This window comes from Leptonychotes weddellii, chromosome 2 (genome assembly GCF_054177405.1).
Source record: "Leptonychotes weddellii isolate Sample4059 chromosome 2, ASM5417740v2, whole genome shotgun sequence".
NCBI classification, from domain to species: domain Eukaryota; kingdom Metazoa; phylum Chordata; class Mammalia; order Carnivora; family Phocidae; genus Leptonychotes; species Leptonychotes weddellii.
In genome coordinates, this window is record NC_138370.1 from 64,328,993 (window position 1) to 64,352,863 (window position 23,871).

Sequence of the window (23,871 nt, forward strand, 5' to 3'; positions counted from 1 at the left end):
CTACAACAAAAGTAAGTTTCCATCCAGTCCTTAATCATTACTTAACAGCTGTGTCTTTCAATCTGGCACATTCCTTGAACACCTACTGCCATGAAAGACATCTACCAAGTCGTCTCTTTTTATATTAAGATAACAGCCTAATAATATACACGTGATTGTACAATTTGGTTCATTTCAGCTCCAGCCCCAAACTCTAGAGGCATGTCTAAATCTGGGATAAAACAGGATAGAGCAGAAGCTCTATCTACATACCATACCCCCTTGGGACCAAAGATGGTCTAGCACTACTACAACAAAGAAACATGGTAGGAACATCAATATAATAACATAATAAACTAATCCTTCACTTAGGTATGTTTTTTAAATTTATGTATTGGAGAAAGGATTTAAGAGTAATGATCTATGTAATAATATTCCATTCCATGGCAAAAACAGACTTATCACTGAGCATACAGAGGGTGAGTTGCTGACATTTCCACAGGTTCAACACTTTAAAGTCCAATAGAAGCACAAGTTAATGCCTCAGCCCTCTAAAGAAACATAGCTTTTGTTCTGCTTTACTTTCTACTGTCAAGTTTAGAGCTACTTGATAAGCTGAAATACAAATTTTTTAAATATTAACAAACATCACTTGACTAAGATATTAAGAAGATCAGATTCTCTAATACTTCCCCTCTTTTCATCTCTCAAAAACTTTATTTAATTGCTGTCAGTTAGTCTATGGCAAGGCACAGACCAAAAGAATGAAGATGAACAGAACAAGAGAATTGGTTTCACAGGGGGCAGATTGAAATGCACATCTCAAATCCATGTATCAGTGCTCTATACTTCTTTAATAGAAATCAGGCTACTTGGAGCTCCACACAAGATACTGTACTTAAAACATATTATCTATTTTGCATTATTATGGGAAGACATTTGACTTAATTAACTAATCTAATTGTTTTTCCTATCCCCACCCCTACCAAGACAAAAAAGGCTACTAGACCCACTAGCTTTACTTCATCTGCTGCCATTACTCTATTTGAACTCTGACATTTTCTTGGCTTAAAAATTGTATAACCACTTATTTTTGGAGGCTGAGGGTGGTGAGGAGAAGCTTTGGGCTACTGACCAACAAGAAGCACACAGAAATGTGCATTTCCACTTGATTTTTTTTTTTTAAGATTTATTTATTTTTATTTGGGGCAGGGAGGGGAAGAGGGAAAGGGAGAGAGAGAATCTCAGGCAGACTCCCTGCTGAGGGCACAGCCCCACGTGGGGCTTGATCCCAGGACCCTGAGATCATGACCTGGGCCGAAATCAAGAGTCAGATGCTTAACCGATGGAACCACCCAGGTGCCCCCCAATTTATTTTATTTTTAACCCATCACCTCTGTGTTTCTGGCTCTAAGAACAGACACCATTGAGTATGTAACCAATACTGATTCAATTCTTAAAAGGAGAGGACAGAGAATGAATAAAGCAAGATGCATGAAGCCTCACAAAGTACAACTCCGCCATTGCAAAAAACTAGTGTGTGGGCGGGTTAATTCACATGGTGATATAGTTGAATAGTTTATTAGCTGGTGGACCAGTGCTTCTTACTTCTTGCTCTCTCTTCCATTCAGAAGAAGCAAAGGCAAGAGATAAAAACAATAGTCCACTAGACTATAAACTGTTCTTAGAGACTAAGAGGAAAATTAAACACCCACTCACTCCCCCCGAATCGCTTATCATTAAATGCAAGTCCAAAGATCTTACTAGAAAACTATAGAATGTTTTAATATTAGTGTATGTTCAAAGCTGTTTTCTAAGTAACCTACCTGTTCTAAAGTTGTCATATTTCTTGTCTCTCGGTTCAACAATTTATTGAACATCTACAATAGGCTTATGATATTCTTGGCACTGGAGATGTAGGTAAACTACAAATGGTCTCTGACCATGAGGAGCTTGAAATGAGGTTGGGAAGAAGCTACTGTACATGTAATTTTAATAGAACGTGGTTGGCCTAACAGCAAAAGAACACTCAGGATGCTGTTGGAGCAGAGTGGAAACATAAGAGGGAGCACAGAAGGTTTCCTAGAAGAACTGATGTAAGAAAGAGAGGCATTTAACCAGAGGGAGGGATAGTCCAGGCAGGAAGAGGAGGAAATGCCTAAGGCAGAGAAGCCTGAAATAGCCTGCTGGGCACTGCCTAGGAGTGGGGGTGGCTAGGAACTCCAAGTAATGTTGCATTTCTGGAGACTAAATCAGAGACAAGGAGTGAAATAAAGACCCTATGTGCCATCCTGGCCTGTAGGTGCCCAGATGCCACTGAAATGTCCAACTAGAAAAACGATACTGGGTTTTCGATTCACTGCTCTGACAACTTCACAGTGCGAGATGGCATCTCAGAAAGCGGGAGGACGTACTGGCCGGCATCCAGGCTATCAGAATCCTATAGCCTGGGTTCTCCGGGGTTGCTGTTAGGAATGTAACTATTCCTGAATGTCCACTAGAGAACGGTTCTGGGGATGTCATGAGATCACTGGACCCAGGGAACAATTTGGAAACTAAAGTGCACAACAAGGCCGTTCAAGGTCTCTCTGCTGGCGAGCCTCCGGAATCACAGACTGCCTTGGATGACAGCTGGTTTTATAACGAGCTGTCCCTGACAGACTGCAAGGTGTAGGTGGGCAAGCGGATATCCTCCTCCATCAAAGTTTGCTTTTTTAAGTCAAGGTCTGGAACAGAAGCTACTAGTAAACAGCGGAACAGAACCTGTCAAATATATGTTAATTATGCTGAAGTATCCTAACAAACAGAAGAACTGCGGATACCACAGACTACTGTTGACTCCATTTTCCCTAGTTTAACATATAAAAAAAAGCATTGTGCTTGCCAGCTAATCGGACACTTCAGGAAATACAATGCTGTCACCCAGTTCTGACTAGGTCACATTTCTTGCCAGCCTTACAGGTTTCCTCGGGTTGCCTCAGGGGAACCCGGGGGCTGCCATCACACCAGTCACAGGAGTTTATGTCCGACTTTAAGCGTTCTGCCTGCGCCCCCAGCCTGCATGACTCATGGCCAAGAGCTAATGTATAAACCTCCGAAACAGTGAGAATCATTTATTCCTATCAACTGAAGGTTCCGGGCCTTACCTCACTTGTAGCCCTGCATCTCCTCTTTGCCCTGACTTCCTCACCTTTCTTTTCTTACCACTGAAAAAAGCCAACACTGAGCATTCCTTCCCAAAACCCCTTCTCTAAAATATTCTTTTCCTTTGTCATCAAAGTCTTCCTTTCCTAGGGGTGCCTGGGTGGCCCCGTTGGTTAAGCAACTGCCTTCAGCTCATGTCCCAGGATCAAGTCCCTCATCAGGCTCCCTGCTCAATGGGGAGTCTGCTTCTCCCTCTGACCCTGCCCCCTCTCATGTTCTCTCTCTCTCTATCTCTCTCTCAAATAAATAAATAAAACCTTAAGGGAAAAGAAAAAAAAAAAAACCTCCTTTCCTGTAGTTAAGCTAGCCAAATCTCATTCCTCCATTTCCCAAGCCATTTTCACGCATAATAGTCCCTTCCTTTGACTTAATTCCTGTAATCAATATTATTCATTTTCTAATAATGTATCTCACCTCGTCCTCCAAATTAGCGCATACATTCTTTAAAAGCCCAGACCCTGTTCTTCCAAGGCTGACACATCCCCATGTCCCACCCGTACAGCCTACAATGATGAATCCATAGTTGGGGCTAATAAACCTCCATTTAACTACAATTGTGTTGACATCCACATGCATTTCTTCAACCAGTATATTTATTCATAAAGCAACCGAAAGGCCCCCAAGAGCCTTTCTTGGAAGTAGACAGAGACTGCGGGCACTCTGCAGATTTATTTAAAAGGAAAAGTCAAGCCTAAAGAGGAAAGCAAGGTAAAGAAATGTGTGAAAGAGGAGTAAGATCAAGAGTGTCCCCACTTTACAAAAGGAAGTGTTTAATAACTGAACACCATTCCCTCTGACAAAATTATCCTTACCCTCAACTCAGTATTTTTCTGTACTCAACAAAAGTTGCCATGCTTCAGATCACCCAAAATGTTTAATGATGCTGAAGTCATTCATATCGGATATGGAAATGAGTAATATGATTCTGGGACCAATATTTACTCCTTCACCAATGGGAAAGAGTATTTACACATTCCTGAAGTAAGACTCTCTACCAGCACTCCAACAGCTTTGGAGAAAGCTTGCCCAGGATGGAATCTGACAGGGCAAATGATCCATCCACATAAAATCAAGAGGTTGATGATATATCCTGTCTTTGAAGCCTGGTATAGAATACTGAATGGATCCGATCACAGATTCTCCACCAGGAATACTACAATCAAAAGTATTTTTATACAAATAAACAAAATGGGCCCAGAGCCAAGAATGTGTATTAGAATGATGGACTTTCTCAGCCAAATGAAATGACTAAGACTGGAAGTATTCTCAATATAAAACATCTGACTGCACACTCCTACCAGTTAAAAAAAAGAGGAGCGCAAATAATTACTAGATACAATAATAAATGTGCACATGCTAATATGTAACTATATTACGTACTTTATAAACACAAAATAGACATTTTCAAAAGATAAAGATAAAAATAGGCCTTCTAAAATATTCTTCCCACACCCAATAGACTAACAGGCACACCCCTTAGGGTTCACAACCCCACTTTGGAGCCAGCACATTAAAATACTTATAAAACTGCAAAGTCAAAGATAATTACTCTAATTATTCAAAAAACTCGTGAATTACTTTCCTCTCTTTGCTAAAGCAGATGTGCCCTTAAAATCCAGAGCAAGCCCATTAAGATTCTAACAGCAAAAAGTCAGAGAATGGGAAATGCATAAAAAATCTTGGAAGCTTTACACTAGTGACAAGAAGCTACAAAGTGTAAATGACCCAGAAGCAGAATTGATTTTGTTTTTGATCTAAACTGTGTCCCCCATAATTGCTGTGATTTGCAGGCTCAGTGCTTTAACCCCTCTACTGTTTCCGGCCACAGGAAGGAACTGGGTAGTCATTAAAAAACTGTCACATAAATAGCCACTTACCAGCTCACCTAGGGAGTGTAATGTTGGACAAGTAGTAAAGAAGGCCAATTTTATTTATTTTACTACTTATAAACTCCCTGAGGAAAGCAGTGAGCTGATAAATTTTCTGAACATTCAACCCGTAATTATCTATACAAGCAGATCAGAGTTACACAGAAGTCAAACTGAATAATCAAAAAAACTTTTATAACCAGCTTTGTAATGAATTCAGATACTGCCAGGCATCTTCTTTCCTTAAATGATGCAGGGACCACCAGCCCGAAAAATGGTAGCGCACAGAGGTCAAATACACAAGTCGAGGAACCAAGGTCTACTATGTACTTGCTTGGAAACTCACTATCTGCATAACCTCAAGCGAGTTACTCCACATGTCTAATCCTCCATTCCCTCATCTGTAAAATGAGGAAGCTAACACTAATGGTCTTATGGGTTTGTGGAGAAGAGTAAATGACATAAGGCTTTTGAAGTACTCAGCACAGCACTTGGTAAATATTTAATAAATGTGTATTTTAGCGCTGTCAAGAGTGTAAGGACTAGATGGAAATCAGCAGGGAGGAGGGAAAGAGAGACTCTAATCCTGGTCAAGTCTATTGCAATGAAATGTCAAAGTCCCTTTCAGGCCAACAGCTGTTCTTCCAAAAATATCTGAGGAACATACATGTTCCCTAATTGCTTTTATGGAAACCATGGTTTTCAACCAGATATGTATTCTAGGAAAGCAAAAAAAAAAAAAAAAAAAAAAAAGTTGCTTTTCTTCCTACCTGCAAGGGTTTTGCTCCCTATGTTTCTGGAAGCCTAGTCACCCGTCACAGAGGTAGGAAACCCCTGGTTCAATGGGATAGAGGCCTCGAGAGCTACGTAGACCAGCAGAGAAAAGTGCAACTCATACATTACCTGCGCCCAGTGGTTTTTAAATACAATCATGCATGTTTCTGGGTCAACTCCCTGCAGGCTCACGGCCTGTGGGAGTTTGTTTTCCGTCGTAACCGATGACATCATAAACCTTCGTAAATCAGTGCTTCTAAGTCATATTGAATTTTCAGGAAAATTTGGCAAGCAGTCACTAACTTTCAAGTATCACATAAGAAACGTAACTTCTTCACATTTCACTGTCATCTTCCGAAACCTGTAATGACAATAATAAAAATGCATCTCGTTATGTTCACATATTAAATAGGACACTGGCCATTGAATTTAAATCAAAGCATAGACAGTCTTGAAGTCCAACACAGAACAAAAACATCTACAAAACAGACATTTCTACCCAATCTATAGGCCCCCCTATTTACTCTTACCTTGCTACTAAAAATATAAAATAATGAAACTACCAAAGCGATATGCATAAATTAAATAATTATTGGTTTTATTTTCTTCACTACCATCAACCACAACCCCCTAGATAGTAAGTCTAATCATTCAAACTGTTTCTATAACCGAGCAAGAAACTATGATACCAATGTTTGTGGAATTTAAAAGCATCCAGAAACAGGAAAACCATTAGTTAATAGTGACAGAAATAAAAGCCCTGATGCAACTCGGGGTAGGTATAAAACAGCACCCAGACTCCTGGGTCCGATATGATTGAATTTTTTTCTAATCAATGGCTGTCATAATGGAATTGAAAGCATTCTCAGTCATTTCATAGCTACAAACCAAGTTAAGGTTTCTGGCTTCTCTGAAAAATTACAGAATTCCAAGTAACCTTGACAAATCAGAGACAGAAACGATCGGTCAAAAACAAGATAGTGCTTACTCGGTGTGAGTACAAGGTAGCACACTTACAAATGAAAAATGAATTATGTGGATAGAATATGAAGAAAGCCCAACTACCACAGAGCCAGTAGGGAGAAAAAAGATACTGAGGTCATAGAGCTTACAGCAACCATGACCCAGTTGCATGGGGCTGACTTGCAGACGGAAGCAATACAAGAGTGGCAGCATCTCCCGTTTGATGAGCCCACAGAAAGGCCTGGGTCCAGTTCAAAACACTATTGGTTTTCAGCGTGCAGACTGGAGAGAGTCTGCGCTAACGTGATCACACGATAATTATTAGTGCACTGGAAAACACAACCCATGATAAAATTTCCAGATTTGTAGTGCCAAAAAAAACTCGATTTTTCAACTGAGTAGTATGAAGGGTATTATGAGGAGAACACTGGTCAACCGTTCCTCCTACAAACAATAAAATGTGAGAAAGGGGCCTTAAGGTGAGGATTCGGGTTAGACTTATGGGTCAAGTTCTTTGTGGGGAGTGAAATTAAACACTAGAAAATTGTTAAGGAATATTCTGCTGGGGGTAGCAGGCGAACCATTCGGCATTCATATCTTGAAAAAAATGGTAGGACATAACAGAAACTGGTTAGAATTGATCATTCTGAGGAAAGGAAACATTTTTTAGGGAGAATGGAAGAGGGTAAAAGTATGTAGAAAGAGGAAGGCCTGTTTGAGGGAGGCTCACACAAATTACAGACCTGAGGGAAACAGCCTGTGTGTATCTTCTATGACCATATTTTATTATTCAAATTGGTGAACTCCCTGACATGTAATTCCTAATAATTCCAAATTTCTTGTTTTCAATAAGACATTGTTCACTGCCAGCAATGACCCTTTGCCACTGGGAGGCATGTTTTACTGGGCCCACGTGCCTCCCCACACACACAGGGTATGTGGTCCCCATCTCCGAGGTCCTGGCCACTCCCTAGAATCCTACAGCCAGCCTCTTCACCTCACTTTTGGTTACCAGGCTGGTCCTCAGAGGTATCATTTCAGCGTACAGACCTGTTTTAAGTGATAAGACATAAACCAAGTTCTGATTCAACTCCCTCATTGTCTTTAACATAGGATTTCTGTGAAAGTGTCTTTTATTCAGATGATGTAACGATCATAATGAGGAAAATCAGAGTGTTTTGGTTTATCCCAGAGGTTCAGAAAGTATGAGACTTCCTGAGACTCCTTTCAGCTCCAGGATTCTCAGATTCGTCTTCAAACGTATGAGGGGAACATCCAACATGCCAGCTGCTTCTAAATGAAAATTAGAAACATGCTCTCTCAGGTCTGTTAAGTTCGTTCTCAAAGGGACTTCGCATGCAATCTTTGCAGATAGCGAGACTGCATTACAGACAAAATAAATCTCTTAGCTAAAGTCGTAAACTACAAGTTAGTTTTGATGGAAATGGAATGTAAGTCTCTTGATTCCCAGTCCAGGGTTCCTTCTAGAAATCTTTATTCTCCTTTCTCCTGGCTATAATCCCTGGCCCTATTCCCTTAAGGAAGCTGTATGTTCTCTGAGAAAAGTGCATCTCACTTGGATGATGTTTATCCAATCATACTTTTGAAGCAGATGCCTGAAGAACCTAAACACAGGCAAGTAGAGGAAGCCACATTTAAAAAGGAAACACTATGCCAGAAGATTCTATAAATGAAAATACTTCCGAATACACCCAGAGACAAAAGAGCTGGATATTTCCACTCTCTTTCTCTCTTATTCCCATGTTAGAGTATTAAAGCACTAGCACGTCCCCAGGGCAATATAAAACTACAAGAGATGGCTCCATATTTATGAGAGACATAGAAGGGCGCCTTTCCTCAAGCACCGAGGTTTCCAATACATTTCTGCATTTGCCTGTTCTCAGGCTTTACTTTATTCCTTTTTGCATTTTTCCATTCCAAGCTTTTTATTTAACTCCCAGAGCACAGCTAAAAGTCCCAAGTGAAGAACAGAGCAGGACAAAACTTAGCAAAAAGCCAGGAGCAGGTAAAAGAGGCTGCAGTCACCAGAATGTGTGCTTGAGTCATGCATATGGCATTGTTGGGACATTTCCCCCGTTCTGGCCCTCCGCTCTCTTCAGCCTATCATACCCGGCGCTGGGACTGCTCAGAGGAACACTCTTGCCACATACTCAGCCTGTTCTTCCCATAAATACCCACATGCACATCAACTCGGATTTCATGCCTGAGAAAGAGCTCTGTAAACCATTCAGAGTGATTTTGTTCTTTCTTCAAATGAACCACCAACCCCAAAAAATACCCGAAGGACTCTGTCCAACAGTGGTTGCGTGTGGTTTTGTGGTGTGGTTGTTGAGTTTTTTTGGTATGGGGGGAGGAGCTATCAAAACCCACGTATACACTGGCACAGATTCTATATTGCAAAGACAGAACTGACTATTGTGTAGTCAAATTCATATATTTCATTAATAATATATACAAAAATATTTTTCATCAGTAGGGAAAGAAAAATGTTATTAAATCATTGTTGGAGCTAGAGATAACTGACATAAGAATTATATGTATTCTTATTTGCTTTTTAGAAAGTACATGATATCTTTTGACTATGAGAAAAAGCACACGCATATGCTTCCATATCACATTATAAAATATACTATATAATCATAAAAGCTTAGATTCTAGTCATCTAGATTATACCTCTACCATAAAAATTCCTTCAACCTCATTTCCAAATAGACAGACATCTTTATCTAATTTCAGCCTCCTTTCAAAACCACAATACTTAGGAAAGCTATAAATGTGTGAAAATCACATTTTTCCCCGAACTACAAATGACTATATTTTAATATACCCCTCTTTCACTATCATACTGAAATTACAGTGTAAACATTTTGGCATTTAACAATATACGATCTCATAACATCCTTCTTTTATCTATTCCAATATAATATCCTCTAATAATGGATTATAAAAAATTCTTTAAGGAAAAGTAATGATGGTCACCTTAAGGGGAAACAGAGCCAAGGAACATTTTTATTAAGGAAAAAATGATCATATTTGCAGGCCTAATGGGAAGGAACCAATGAACATAGAGAATTTGAAGAAGGATGGATGGATGGATGGATGGATGGATGGATGGATGGATGGATGGATAGGTTTTTTTTTTTTTAAGGATTTTGGTAGAGCAACAGGAGCAGAGGAAAGACAAGGTCAACAACACAGCAAGGAGAGGCCTAGAGATACAAGAGAAGCCATGTGGAGTCTTTCCACAGTGAGTTGCCATATCAGAAGCAATCTCTTCAACTTGATGAAAAGACATGGCAGGCTTCCTTCCCATTTCTCCTTCTTCCCTCCTCTCTGGTTGGTTTGTGGAAATGGTTGGAAGGATTAGGTGGATTTAAAGTGGGGAACCAAGGGTAAGGGCTAAGAGTTTTTAGTTCAGTTGTCCAAGTGTGGAAGTCACAAGACGTCAAGTCGCCTCTTGGGGACCTGAGCTCTTAACTGGGACCCGGCCCCAAGGCTCTACCCAGCTGTGAAACCTTGAGTGGAAAACAGGGACCTTGGTTTGGAACCTCACTTAGGTGAGTTAGGACTACATGATTATTTCTCAGGTCTCCTCCAGCTCAAAAGTCATTATTTTCTGTACTTTATTACAATTGTTGTACTAATTGAGGAGGGGTAAGAAGATAAGCTTTGAAGAATAATGGCCACTGTACAAAAATCTTTGTAAGAATTCTAGTTATACATGGATTCGATCTGTATTCTTTTTAACAATTAAAGCATATTTCACTTAAAGAACCCAAAGCACAGGAATCAACCATTTTGAATATAATTCACAGTTTGTTTGTTTGTTTGTTTCCTGAGCAATTGCCAGTAGAAGAACTCATTGTTTTAGAATGCACTTTGGAATGCCCTGAATCGGCTGCTACTAAATACATTAAAAGTCTATTACTGTAAATGTGCTTATCATATAAAATTCCATCTAGGGTGAAGACTCTTCAAATATTGGGAACACCTAAAGAGAGAGGAAACTTCTGCCCTCAATTATAAGTAATAGCAGTGGGGGGAGGGGGATTCAGTGTGGGTCAAACTACCTCAGACAACCTCTGCTTAGAGCCTAATAAAATCCTATTAAACCCAAATCCCCCCTGTGCTGTAATCCTCTGGCCCAGTTTCCTTTTCTCTGTCGCTGTCATATCACATAGCAATCCTGGACTGTGAAAAATAAAGCAAGCATCCAATAGCCCCTGACTCTCCCAGACCTTGTCCTAAGGATCCCTCAACTTGCCATAGTTTTTGACTCTGGCTCATTCATCGATGACTGTCCATTATTCAGTAAAGCAGAGTCTTGTTTTGTTCCGCCAAGTTGTAGGTCATCAGTTAACACACAGAGTGCGCACAAAGAAAATTCTCTCCATTCACACATTCCAAATAGTTTCAGGCTCTGATAAATGCATACTTTAAAATAGTAAGGAGATTTCAGAAAACTGTCAATAATTCCTTGAAATAATTCCACCATGTTTTACATTTTAATTTCACGAGAATGGGCTGCCAACTAGGTCATACCCAAGTGCCATGCAATGGACTGATAAGCAGAAAAAAATGGAGAAAAAAAATTAAAGTTAATATTCATATTCATACCTGAAATTTGTTTGGGGACTTAATTTTTAAGGCTATTCAAGAAACTAAACCAATACTGGCAAGGATTTGGAATGAAAAAATTACAGCTTTTGAAAATTATAGCAAGTGTTGAGACATCAGCTCACTGGTAACTGAACAGAGAAGTTTCTTGTACACATGGGGTGACTTGTTGAAGCATGAAAACTAGACCACTCTTGGGGAGTCTCCCCAACAACCCAATTAATCACTACAATCTTGGTAGTATGCACCACCCTTTCACACCACTATTTTGTTGAAAGCTATCAAGGGACAACTCAGTCAAGATTTCTGCCACAAAGCCCTAAAATTTAACTATGGTAAATGCAGTCACAAGATGATCTGACAACTTCTCTGGGGTAATATTCTAAAGCAGAGATTTGGGATAAGTCCTCTGAATCTAAGAACCTTCTCATACTAACGAAGTTCTTCTCCAGAAATGTTCCTGGGAAAAAAAAATTTAAGTTTTTGACCAACATGTCTTGGTCATTTTCTATGGAAACGTAGGTACTTTGGGAAGTTGTGTTGTTTAATCTGTACTTGTCTTTATAGCTGTAGCAATCAGAATTCATTCCCTCCCAGTAATTTTTCAAATGCTTTCAGTGAAAATTTTCAGGTATGCAACCTGTAGTATAAGTAAGGTGAGGTGATGATTGCCTTTTGAAATAACAACATGAAAAGCCTCCTTTGCAAAAATGCCCTGCATCCGTCCATGCATGGCACGAGACACGCTAAGTACAATGAGTGAAGTACCAATAACATTCCCTATACATCCATGAATCTCATAAATTGTTGGCATCCTTTCTCTGGGGAGAGGTGGCTATGGTCTTCAGCCAATTCTAAAAAGGGTGAATGAATTGCCCCCCCTTCAAAAAAGTTTAAAAGCCACTTTAAAGATGCATTCATCGTAAAACCATGAAGTCCCAAAACAGAGGCTAATAGCCAGTTCCAATACGAAAGGTATGACTAAAGAGAGTTGTGGAACTTTTGTGACTTGAATTGCAACAAAGTTCTGTCTCAGCACCGTGGGGGTTGTTCCAGCCCCATGAGTAACCAGGCGCTTGAATAATAATCAGTTCAGGCCTTGGTGCCCTACAAATTTCATGGCTGGCTAGGCACCTCCACTCCTACCCAAAACACTGCAAGGTGAGGCATCAGAGGTACAAAATGATTAGCATTTATTATAATGTCAGCAAAAGCTCAGAACCAACAACCTGCTCGTCTCCTAGAACATGATCCTATGCTGATCGGGGCAAAGCACACTTCTTCACCAGTCTATGCAATCGGCCACAGGGTTGGGTACCTTTTGTGTACTATACACACGACAGAAATGGTGTAAGCCATGGATACTTGAGCTAATCAAGACTGGGATCTTGCCTTCAAGTCAGTGGAATAATAGTAGCACTTACATGATAACCTACGATTATAAAGTTCTAATTTCACATTTATTTTTTTATGAACAGAAAAATAATGTAAGACTTCCTTACGTGTAAATATAATAATCCCTCTAACAAATGGTACCACTGTTGTATGAGGATTTAAAAGACTGCATTTCTCATCCATGAGTAAGTAAAGGATTCTAGAAGTACACAATAAAAACCTACTGGCTTAATGTAGTTCACCGCTCACATATTTATTATTGCCACAATCAGTTTATCATCAAGATAAGATGTCATATGGATAAAAATAAAAAGCGAGATCTTCTAGAAGCCCTGAAAAATTCCAGGGAAAAGAACTTTTTAACTTGAAATCTCTCCCCCTTGAGCAACTACTACTCGGACCTTAGGAATATACACAGTCCAGATTTACACATATCAAGAGGTGACTTATGAGAAGTAAAAATCAGCGCACCTCCTACCCCTCAGGTGAGAGCATAAACTGGGCTTCTACCTACAGAGAACCATTTGGCAACAGGCTTCAAAATTAAATTGGGTCAGGAAAACCACTTCTACGCATTTATCCTGGGAAGACACATTCACCTTGCAAAATGGCAGACTGACTAACAGTAAGAGTTGACACGTATTGAGCATTTCTCTGTGCCAGGACTATTTGAAATATATTACACCATTTAATCTTCTCGACCATCCTGTGAACTATACTCCCTTCTTTCACAGATAAGGAAACTGAGTCACAGAGAGGTAATCAAGGTCTAATCAAGGTCATACAGATATCCTGGGATCTGACCCAGACACATCCTTTTAACCACTAACACCTAACTACAGGGATGTCCTCTGGAGCACTGTTTAGATAGTAAAAAAGTGGAAAGATCCTCAATATCCACCAGCAATGGCCTGGTTATCTAAGTTAGGCACTTCTATATAATGGAATCCTGGGTCACAATTTTTTTTTTTTTTTTTTTAAAGGAGGCAGCTCCGAATGTACTGATACGAAAAGTTTGCTGGGATATGGACAGAACATCAAGTACCATATGCCACCATTTGTCTAAGATAAAAAAGGAATGTGTTACTCGATATGCCTGTAAATGCACAGACCATCAGCAGAGTGGGGTGGCGGGGACAGGGGAGGCAGAGAGACTTCTTTTCACTGTGTACCTTTCTTCGCTTTTTGAATTTGGTACCATGTTCATGTACTACTCGGCAAAAGCATTTTTTAATTTAAAATACAAGCCAATGAACATCCCAAACCAAAGGAAAGTACCCAAGTCCGGCTTAGTAAAGCAATTACAGTGCGCTGGAAGTCTCTTCATCTCAGCAGGATAGGAAAGGTACCCTGCGGGAATTACAGCCTGATGGGTATGCGTAGGGATAAAAGAGTATCCGAACATAATATGCTATTTGAATCAATTATAAGGACCACAAAATGTTTGAGAACATTCAACAGAAAACACACAAGGGGAAAACAACTACATCCATAGTTATGAGTTGTTAACTTCCAACGGAATAAATATGGATGCAAATGACACGTTAAGAAAGCATAAAGAATTCAGAAGAGTGGCAGTCTTACTCTTGACCACTTTTCTAATGTTTATTTTAATATTATTGTGCAATAATACTTCTTCAGTTAAATTTCTGTAGTTCACCTTCCCTTATGGGGTTCATAGTGCTGGGAACATGAAAAGTTAATGCTCTGCCAAAATATCTGTCAGTCTAGATCGCTGCTCCAAATGTAGTTGGAGGAATCCTGGACTCTCCATGGTTCTCAATAATTTTTTAAGGACCTCTTTTCAAGAAAAAACAAAAGCAGTCAAAGTAAATATAGCTCACTATGATGATCTCTCATATTTAGAAAAGCTTCTAGCACCACAGTTTACGGAAGGGAAACTTGAGCGATTTCACCACCGTGCACAACTTTTTAAATCTTTTTTTTTATAGGATTTTTTTCTACTTGTACAAACCCCTATCTTTCAAACTAATATTTGCCATGAAAACCAAAGATCATGATGCACCTACAATGAATTTCTTAAACTTTCTCTTTTAAAAATACTGCCCTCATGGACAGCAGACCTCACTACTCTGGAGCCTCCGTTTTACCACAAGCTTCGTCCTGTGGAAGTCCGAAGCAGAATGTGTTAAGAGATTGCTTACCCCTGAACAGAGCCGTGCTTTACCTCAACGCGAGGAACATTCTGTGTGTCTCTCTCTCCCTGAGCACAGAGAGAGACACACACACACACACGCACGCACACACGCTCAAGTCTAGCTCTGCTCACAGATGTATATACTAATCATAAGTTGCTGTCTCTTCCGAGATACTACAGTAGAAAAGCCATATGTAATTTACAATTAACAAAGGGTAATAATGGAGGCTCCAATTTCTGCTTGGGGGGGTCCAGAATTTAGGCTTGCTGTGATGCCTTTTCAGGAAATAAAAGTAAAAGCTGAAGCGACTCACAGGAAGCAGTTCCTCTGTGGCAGCAAGGAAGGCTTACTGACTGGATGGCTGGCAGCCCCCTGAGCAGACCTGCAGAGAGGCTGTCCTCATGAGGAGGAAGGCATTAATTTATCTCTAAGCCTCCAGAAGCAACTGGGTTGATCGCAACTCTCCCATATTCTGCTTCAGTTCATCTACACTTGCTTCTAGAGTGGTTTCAGGCTATCCATACTTATTTAATTAAAACTCTTCTCTACTAAATTAACATGTGTGTATCAATGTCTTTTGTACAGAAGAGAAAGAAGGAGAAAGAAAAAGCAAGAAAAGAAAAACCAAAGACAGTGTTTTAAATTAAATTTTGCTGGAGACACATTTTGCAATTGGCACCATTTCTCCCTAGAATTAGTGCTTCAGGTTGAAAACGATGAGCAAAAAGAGTAGACAAGAGTCCCTACTTTCCCCTCAAAGCATGCTGCACTTTAGAGCTCATTAAGTTCTAAAATCAAAGGAACTGTGAAGAGGATATAGAAGCAAAGGAGCTCCTTTTTTGGAAGAATAATTTTATATAATATTAACATATATGTGCATAATAATTCACTTCCATTCTAAACCCTGTAGGATTACCAAAAATTGATTATCTGACTCAATACTATTGGAATGGAATTGCAACTTACCTGTAGATGAAGCTCTAATGTCAATGCATAAGGCAAGTCATGCAAATACTCAAAATTACTACCACACCCCTTAATGAAGCACTTGTTCGAAATCAACAAACTTTTTCTCATGAAGCTGGAGAAATAGCTGAGTATCCCAACAAAGCAGTAGGCATTTGGGGTCAGGTTATACCAAAAATAACATGTATCTTTTTTTTTTTTAAGATTTTATTTATTTGAGACAGAGAGAGAAAGAGAGAGAGGTGGGAGGCGCAGAGGGAGAGGGAGCTGAGCAGGGAGCCCAATGTGGGACTCGATCCCAAGACTCCTGGGATCATGACCTGAGCCAAAGGCAGACACTTAACCAACTGAGCCACCCAGGTGCCCCAACACGTATCTTCAAATGCACACTAAGACCTTCGCACTATGACAGGGAGGTAGAAATAAGACCAAGCAAGAAAATAGCAGGAACACATCTACAATTCCCCAAGAACAAACTCAAATACCTAAAACTTTTAAATTATTGTTCTCTTTCTCTTTCTGATTTTTTTTTTTTTGTCAAGTACATATACAGTGGATGAAGTTACCACACAGGAGCTTTCTTCAGAATAACTCCCCTGGAGGAGCTTCACAAACATTAATTATATAGCAAATCTGCACTAATTCCAAGTAAATTATATTTCCTGCTTTTATGGAAAAGGAGCATAGGTAAACCATCCCAGAGACAACGCAAGTAAAATTAAAGACAGATTTTGCCATTCAGTAAACATGGCTCTGTTTCTACAATATTTTACATCTATGCCCACAAAAATAGCATACAAACATTGCCAATTACAAATTCAGTAACAAACACCATACTCTGGAGAAGGATCTCCCCAAAGTGAGGAAAAGGATGATGACAGAATGGGAACCAAACAAATGTCAGTATTTGGATTTCAGGTAGGCCCGATCATGCTAATATTAGTATTTATCTAATGAACTGACAGTGAAATTAGTCCCAATAACTTTGGGCTCTGCCATACAAATTGCTTATTTTAGGTCCTTTCTGTGGGGAAATCTAAGAGAATTTTGAGCTTCAAATCTGACCATATTTAGTTCTGAGGGCTTCCAAAAACACGCTTATTATAATTAAAGTACACTTAAAATATGAGTATTTACCTTATCACCAGAAAATCTTTCACATGTTTATACCGAGAGAATAAAATGATTCTCTCCAAACAGTTGCCACAACCTTTCTCTACTGTGTGCTGAAAATTTAAGCACTGGAGTATGGAAAAGGTAAGCACTGCTATAATGCTAGAATTAAGTATTTTATATGATTATATCACAATAACATCTTTTTTAGTCTATCATAATCAGTATTCTATATTTGTTGCCTGCACAAAACTATAATTACTCGTTGATTTGATCGAAATTACTAGGTGACTTGGGCAATTCAGTCTGCCAGCCAGCCTTCAGGGTAATTAGTCAAATCAACAGTATATCAAAATGACTAATATGTTTCTGAATCATAGATTAGACTATCTGCATCATCATGGCAATGCTCAGATTCAGTTCCAAAACCTCAGTTCATCTTGTTTAACTCCATGGACTATTTTCCTCATAATTTAATTTACTCTGTACAAAAGTTGAGAGTTTTTCCTCCCCTTCAAGGGAAAAAGGAAAGTGCCAATAAAAGCCAAAGTACAAAATTCAATAAAATCAGATACTCTTGTTTCAAAAAAACGAGGGGAGGAAGAGAGTTGCTTCTTTATTGTGTATAGGGGTATAGCCAAGGAGAAAGAAACAAAAATGGATTCTTACCAATCAAACCACCTCTCAGTGCTTCAAATTCCATTAAAGGCCACAATTCTGTTGATTTGATGCCAAATGCCTCTAAAATGTTCTTACCCAAGAAAAGTGTGTTTTTGAAAGAACAAGGAAAGCAATACATTTAAAGGCTGGAGAAAATTTTCTTCCATTTACTTGGGTCAGTGAAACATCCATCATAGACAGACACAAACACCTTACAGAATAAAAGATCAGAGGAGCTACACTAGTAGAAGATCTAAGAGCCAGTGCCTCTGGGGGAATCAAACAAGTAACTGTCTGAACAAATCCCCCTGTGATTTCTCTCCTAAATCTAGCTTATGTGATTGGGGGAGTAAAACCACAAAGCAGAATGTGCTAGCCAAAAAAATGTGATTAAAAAATCATTAATTCTGCTCTCTCTCTGGAGAAAGAATCTTTCAAAGTCATTAAATAGAATAACTATATAATGAAAATTTTTTTAAATCAAAAATATTCAAATTATCTGCCCACTGACTACCACCAAGCATATGAAATGAGCACATGCTCAGCAAAACAGCACAACCAGTATAAATAATGGTAGATATATTGGGTAAATGGTTGCAGAAGTGTCAAAAGGACCTAGATACATTTAACAGATGCTCTCAGATCTAACTCCACCTGCTTGGGCTACAAAAAAAAAAAAAAAAAAAGCACTCTGTCCATCCCTGTCACATGTGAAGTTCCAAGAACAAGCTGTCATTAAAAATTGAGGGGGGTAGAATTCAAAGCAAAAATATAACATGTTCAGGGGCGCCTGGGTGGCTCAGTTGGTTAAGCGACTGCCTTCGGCTCAGGTCATGATCCTGGAGTCCCTGGATCGAGTCCTGCATCAGGCTCCCTGCTCGGCAGGGAGTCTGCTTCTCCCTCTGACCCTCCTCCCTCTCATGTGCTCTCTCTCATTCTCTCTCTCTCAAGTAAATAAATAAAATCTTTAAATATATATATATATATAACATGTTCAGTAAAATTTAGCAAAAAATCTCCAGCATCCCCGGGGTGCCTGGGTGACTCAGTTGGTTAAGTGTCTGCCTTCAGCTCAGGTCATGATCTCGAGGTCCTGGGACTGAGCCCCACGTTGGACACCCCGCTCAGCGGGGAGTCGGCTTCACCTCTCCTTTTCCCTCTCCCCTGCCCCTGCTTGTCCTCTCTTTCTCTCTCTTTCTCTCTCTCAAATGAATAAATAAAATCTTTAAAAAAAAAAAAAATTCTAGCATCCCAATACCTCTGGTTGCCAGGATCAAAAACATTATGCTGAACACCTACTCAGTGCCTGCCTTCAACCTGTCCTGTTAATCTCTTTCTTCTCTAAACCTCTTCGTTCCACCTCCCCATGGCAACATAGTTTCTACTTTGAGTTATAGTTGTTGCAGACCCAGACTCTGGTCTCCTTGAGGGTAGGGATCACATCTTCTTGTATTCATGGGTGATTCAAGAAGCACTTACCCAACTGCCCAAGATGTGCCGTGTGGAGCATGTGAGTCAGATCCAGTCTGAGGCCCCAGGGAATAAGCAGCTCACAGCAGGGAGAGGTTTGCCTGGGCAAGGAATAGTCAGAGCTGGTGGGAAGGGCTGCCATATATGGGGGCATTTACTCTGTGCCAGGCACCACAATTTCACTGTCTTTGTCATCCTCACGACCACTCGATGAATTAGGTTTTGTCATACCCATTTTATAGTTGAAGGAACTGAAGCTTACAGAAAAGTGAATGGCACATGAAGCAGAGGCAGAAGGACTAGGAGGACTAGATGACAAAGAAGGGGAGTCCACTGCGGCCATAGTCAGGAAAGGGAATAAGAGTGGCTTCACCAAAGAGGGGCTCTTTCACTGATACCATGTTTGTACAGGAATGTATCTGAGAGTGACACAGGGCAGCAATTCACCTAAGCAAATGAGAAGTGTGTTGGTAAAAACAGAACGTGATTCCCGGCATTCTGGCTCCTAATGAAATATCTCCCTCTGTTATTTGTTTGACCGTAATGTCAAGAGAACAGTGTCATGGAATTTGTATCCACCACACATACAAATCTTAGAGAGATTAAAAGCTTGGTAATAAGTAAGATAATGGCTTGAGGTCAACCACTCCCACAACGTAGCACTCAAACAGTCTAGAAAACCTGGGTTGTCAGCCACTGGAGATGCTGCTGTATTTCCCTGCTTACACAGGTCTAGGTATGCAAATGAAATCCAACTGGTTTGTAATTCCAACGCATGTTAGAAAGATGAACAAAACTGATTATCCTACCAATAAAAAAATTAAAAAAAAAAAAAACCAGGGAACATTAGCCATGTAATATATCCCAATTCATCACTTCAGTTCTAAAAGAGGAGATATATCGAAAGATGCATTACCCAAAATGCTGATTCAAAACATTTTTGTGTTTGCTTTTTCATATGGCATATACTGATCAATGCAAGAATGGCTCATAAATTTAGTTGTGGATCTACTGCAATTTTTTGTATATACTTTAAATTAGCAAATTATGATGTAATTACATGTGTTTTGTATAATTGTTTATGAATTATAAAACCAAGCAATATTTTAAATAAAAATTCAGGTCATTAATCCTTACATTAAATCCCCCCTGTGGATTAGCTTCTGCAATCTGGCTCCTGGTTACATAAAATTTCTATAGACCATGCTCATCTCCATGCAGCATGGTTCCAGACTTTTCTTTATATAATTACAATACAAAGCATATGCCTCTGTGAGCAATTTAAAAATCTGTGACTTAGCCAGATTTGGAATTTAATACTAAAATAAATCACACAATGAATTAGGTAAATTCTATACCAAAGATATTCTATACCAAAAATATTCTTTTTATGGAGTTATAACATCAAACTTTCTTAACACACCCACACCCACCCACACACACACAAAGGGATGGCTCGATTAGTTAACAGATTGCATCTTATACAACTACCCATTTACCTTAAAACCATAATCATCAAGCAAAGATTATCTGATAACCTTGTCTCTACCTTCTGCTACCCTTCTACTGCATTTCAAGAGTTAACAGCACTGTACCGGATGCTATGACATCCACTTAGGCCCTCCAGGACCGAGAGATTTATTCTCCCAGCTGCTAGGAGTGTTCCAGGCTGTCAGTCTTCTCTAGAAATTGCCCTCTGCTGAAGACAGCCACTTTGCCCAAGATGACTCCTTCTCCTTGAAGGCAGCCACATCCGTGCCTGGACTAAGGGAGGGTGCAACCCCCTCGCCCCAATTCAGGACAGCTCCAGAGCCCTCTGTAGGATCCACCCAAGCCTTTGTTGAGACTTGATGGCAGTCTATCATCGCTCTCTCTGCCCAGTCCTGCTTCCTCCTCTCCCCACAGGCATTGACTCAAAGAGCACCCCCTAACCAACTCCTGCGTGTAACATCTCCATCTCAGAGTCTGCACCCCAGGACCACCTGAAACATGCACTGCCACTATCAATCAACCACAAGAAACTACAGACAGGGGCGCCTGGGTGGCCCAGTCGTTAAGCGTCTGCCTTCAGCACAGGTCATGATCCCAGGGTCCTGGGATCAAGCCCCGCATCGGATTTCCTGTTCCTCAGGAAGCCTGCTTCTCCCTCTCCCCCTGCTTGTGTTCCCTCTCTCTGTCAAATAAATAAATAAAATCTTAAAAAAAGAAAGAAAGAAACTACGGACATATCCGCAGTTATTGGAGACACTTAGAAAGAAAATCCTATTTCTTTAACCAACAAAAATTCTTTAAAATGTTCAAGCCTTCAAACAGAGAAAGAACATAACCTTTGCTAGGCAAACTAATAAAAATGATACCGGGCTGCTTCAATAAGTTCAGTCATTATTTCCCAGTATTCAGACTTTTATAGTTCTAAATGATTCCCAAGCCTAAAATCTTAAGAATTAACACAAAAAGTGGCTTTTACTCTATGTGCTTACATTGCCATTTAAAAAATATGTATCTCTTAGGTTAGACTGGTAGGTGATTGAGTTCATTTAAAATAAATAAATACCAACAACCCGGAGAACAAGACAAATAAATTAACCCAGCTACTAACTTTTTCTTTCAAAAATAAACCCTTTTCAAAGATTTTTTTGACTTGTCTGGTCAGTAAGAGAGGTGAGAGGAGGAAGGGGATTCTCCCCTCTAACACACACTCATCTCCTTTTCAAAAAACCTATTCTCACGCTACATGCAAAGAAGGCTGTGCGTCCCACACTACATTTTGTTTAAGGGAACTGTTCTTCCGGGGACACTACCGATCTAGGAAATCTCCCTCTGATAGTTCCAAAGCAGCTGTCATGAAGGCACAGCACGAAGAACACTGGACCAGGGCTCAGAACTTCGGGGTCCTGACCCTGGTACTGACACTGACCACAAATGTAACCTCAGGAAGTCGGGACAACATCCTGTGACATCTAGTGCTGAGGTCCTACCAGATCAGCAATTAAGGACATTGACTGGTTAGTCAGGGAGACCTGGGTTCAAGTCCAACTCCCATCACTTTCTAGCCACGTGACCTTATGCAGGGCATTAAAAGCTCACTGGGCCTAGTGCCTCACATGTAAAATAGAGATGACCATAAAGATGTCTACATCACAGGGCTGCTAGGGAGAGAAAATGCAACACTGCAAGTAAGTGCTCGGCACTGTCTCTCTCGTTGCAAGCACTAATATAAATGAGCTATTACAATTAGCTATTTTTTAGCATGCGCCTGCCAGAACCCAAGAGCTTTGGGAAGAATCGGTGCACAGGCATTTAAAAAATAGTGAATATTAAAACTCTCTAAGGTGTCAATTCATTGCTTTTATCAGATTTCTGTTCGAGATTTCCAAAGAAGATTTTGTTGGAGGAAAAAAAAAGTGTCTAAGAAAGTTCAAAGAACATTGATTAGCTGATCTTGGAGCTTTAGCCTTAGCCTTTCTGTGAGTCTGTGGCCTGTTCCAAAGGGCGGCTTTTCTCTCAGAGCTGCCATTTACACATGAAATAGTGAAGAGCGTCCTGGCTCAGAGAGACCTTCTCTGTAAGTATCCCCAGCACTAGGGTTGCAGGTGCTTCTGCCACTTCTTACATGACGGTGGATGCAACTGATGGCCTGTATTCCTTCATGACAACTCGTCAGGGCACAAGACAAGGCCAATCAATGGCACCATGGCACAAAAGCACATCACAGTTATTTTCTCCTGGTTTCTGGGTAGAAATAATCCATTCCACTCAAAACTGCCAATCTAGAGAAAGATTGACCATGTAGTTTTCCAACTAAGGGAACACGTGGTAAGACAGGAGTCCCTGGAGCTGCTGAATCCGATCAGGTGGAGGATCGAAAAGAATGTCTTTACAGTCGTAACTGGAGACTGTGCATTTCCCTCTGGCCATGAACCTAGAGAAACAAAGTTTAGGCTCTAAAATAACAGCAAACAGTTTCTGTTATTGAGATGAAGACTATAATTAAGCCTGAATATGTTCATGGCCCTCCTGCTTTCACATGTCCTATGCATATCCCCACATTTTCCAGAACTCTTCATAGTAGGCATGTTCTTCAGTCCTGGGTGACTAAGAGGTCTTCTCACTCTTCGGGTCTCGCCTTGCATGTCTCCACCACGAGGAAGTCTTCCCAAAAGGACTTGACTTTTTGCCCCACCAGCCTATAAATTCCATGAAAGCAAGGTCTGTTATTTGGTTCACTTCTCTATCCCCAATGCCTTTGCTGACCAGGAAAGAACTCACTAAAAATTGTTTAAAAACAAGCATTTATTTGGGTGATTAGAACTGCAACTCAGGGGACACACTCAGGTTTCTACCCGAATTGTGTTCCAAGGAAGACAAAGAGGGGGCAGAGTTATAAAGGCAAAAAATTAGGAGGGTAGTTTTCATTTAGGTCCTCTATGCCAAACAGGGATTGAAATCAGGTTAACTGGGGTTGGTTGGGTCGACATGCAAATGAGGGATTGAAGCTTCTTAAACTGAACCGGCTCCTTTCAAAGTGAAGGCTGTGTATGATCCAGTTGCCATGGCGAGGAGGAAGTTAAATCCAGGCTGAGGGCCTGCCGGCTGGCTTACAAATTCAAAAAGTTCATCGCTCCTCCAATGTACTAGCGTAAGCTCCTCCTTCCCTTACGGCCTCCCAACCCTATTTTATT

At 40.2% G+C, this 23,871-nt stretch overlaps 1 protein-coding gene across 2 annotated transcripts in view; it reads right to left on the reverse strand.

The window, feature by feature from the left end:
- Positions 1–23,871, reverse strand: part of FHIP1A (FHF complex subunit HOOK interacting protein 1A) — a 226,759-nt gene that overhangs the window by 81,703 nt on the left and 121,185 nt on the right. For both annotated transcript variants that reach the window (XM_081811766.1, XM_081811767.1), the window contains exon 3: positions 5,955–6,186. In XM_081811766.1, coding sequence (XP_081667892.1) covers positions 5,955–6,059 — 105 coding nt within the window. In that variant the 5' untranslated portion in view covers positions 6,060–6,186. The remainder of the gene's footprint in view (positions 1–5,954; positions 6,187–23,871) is intronic.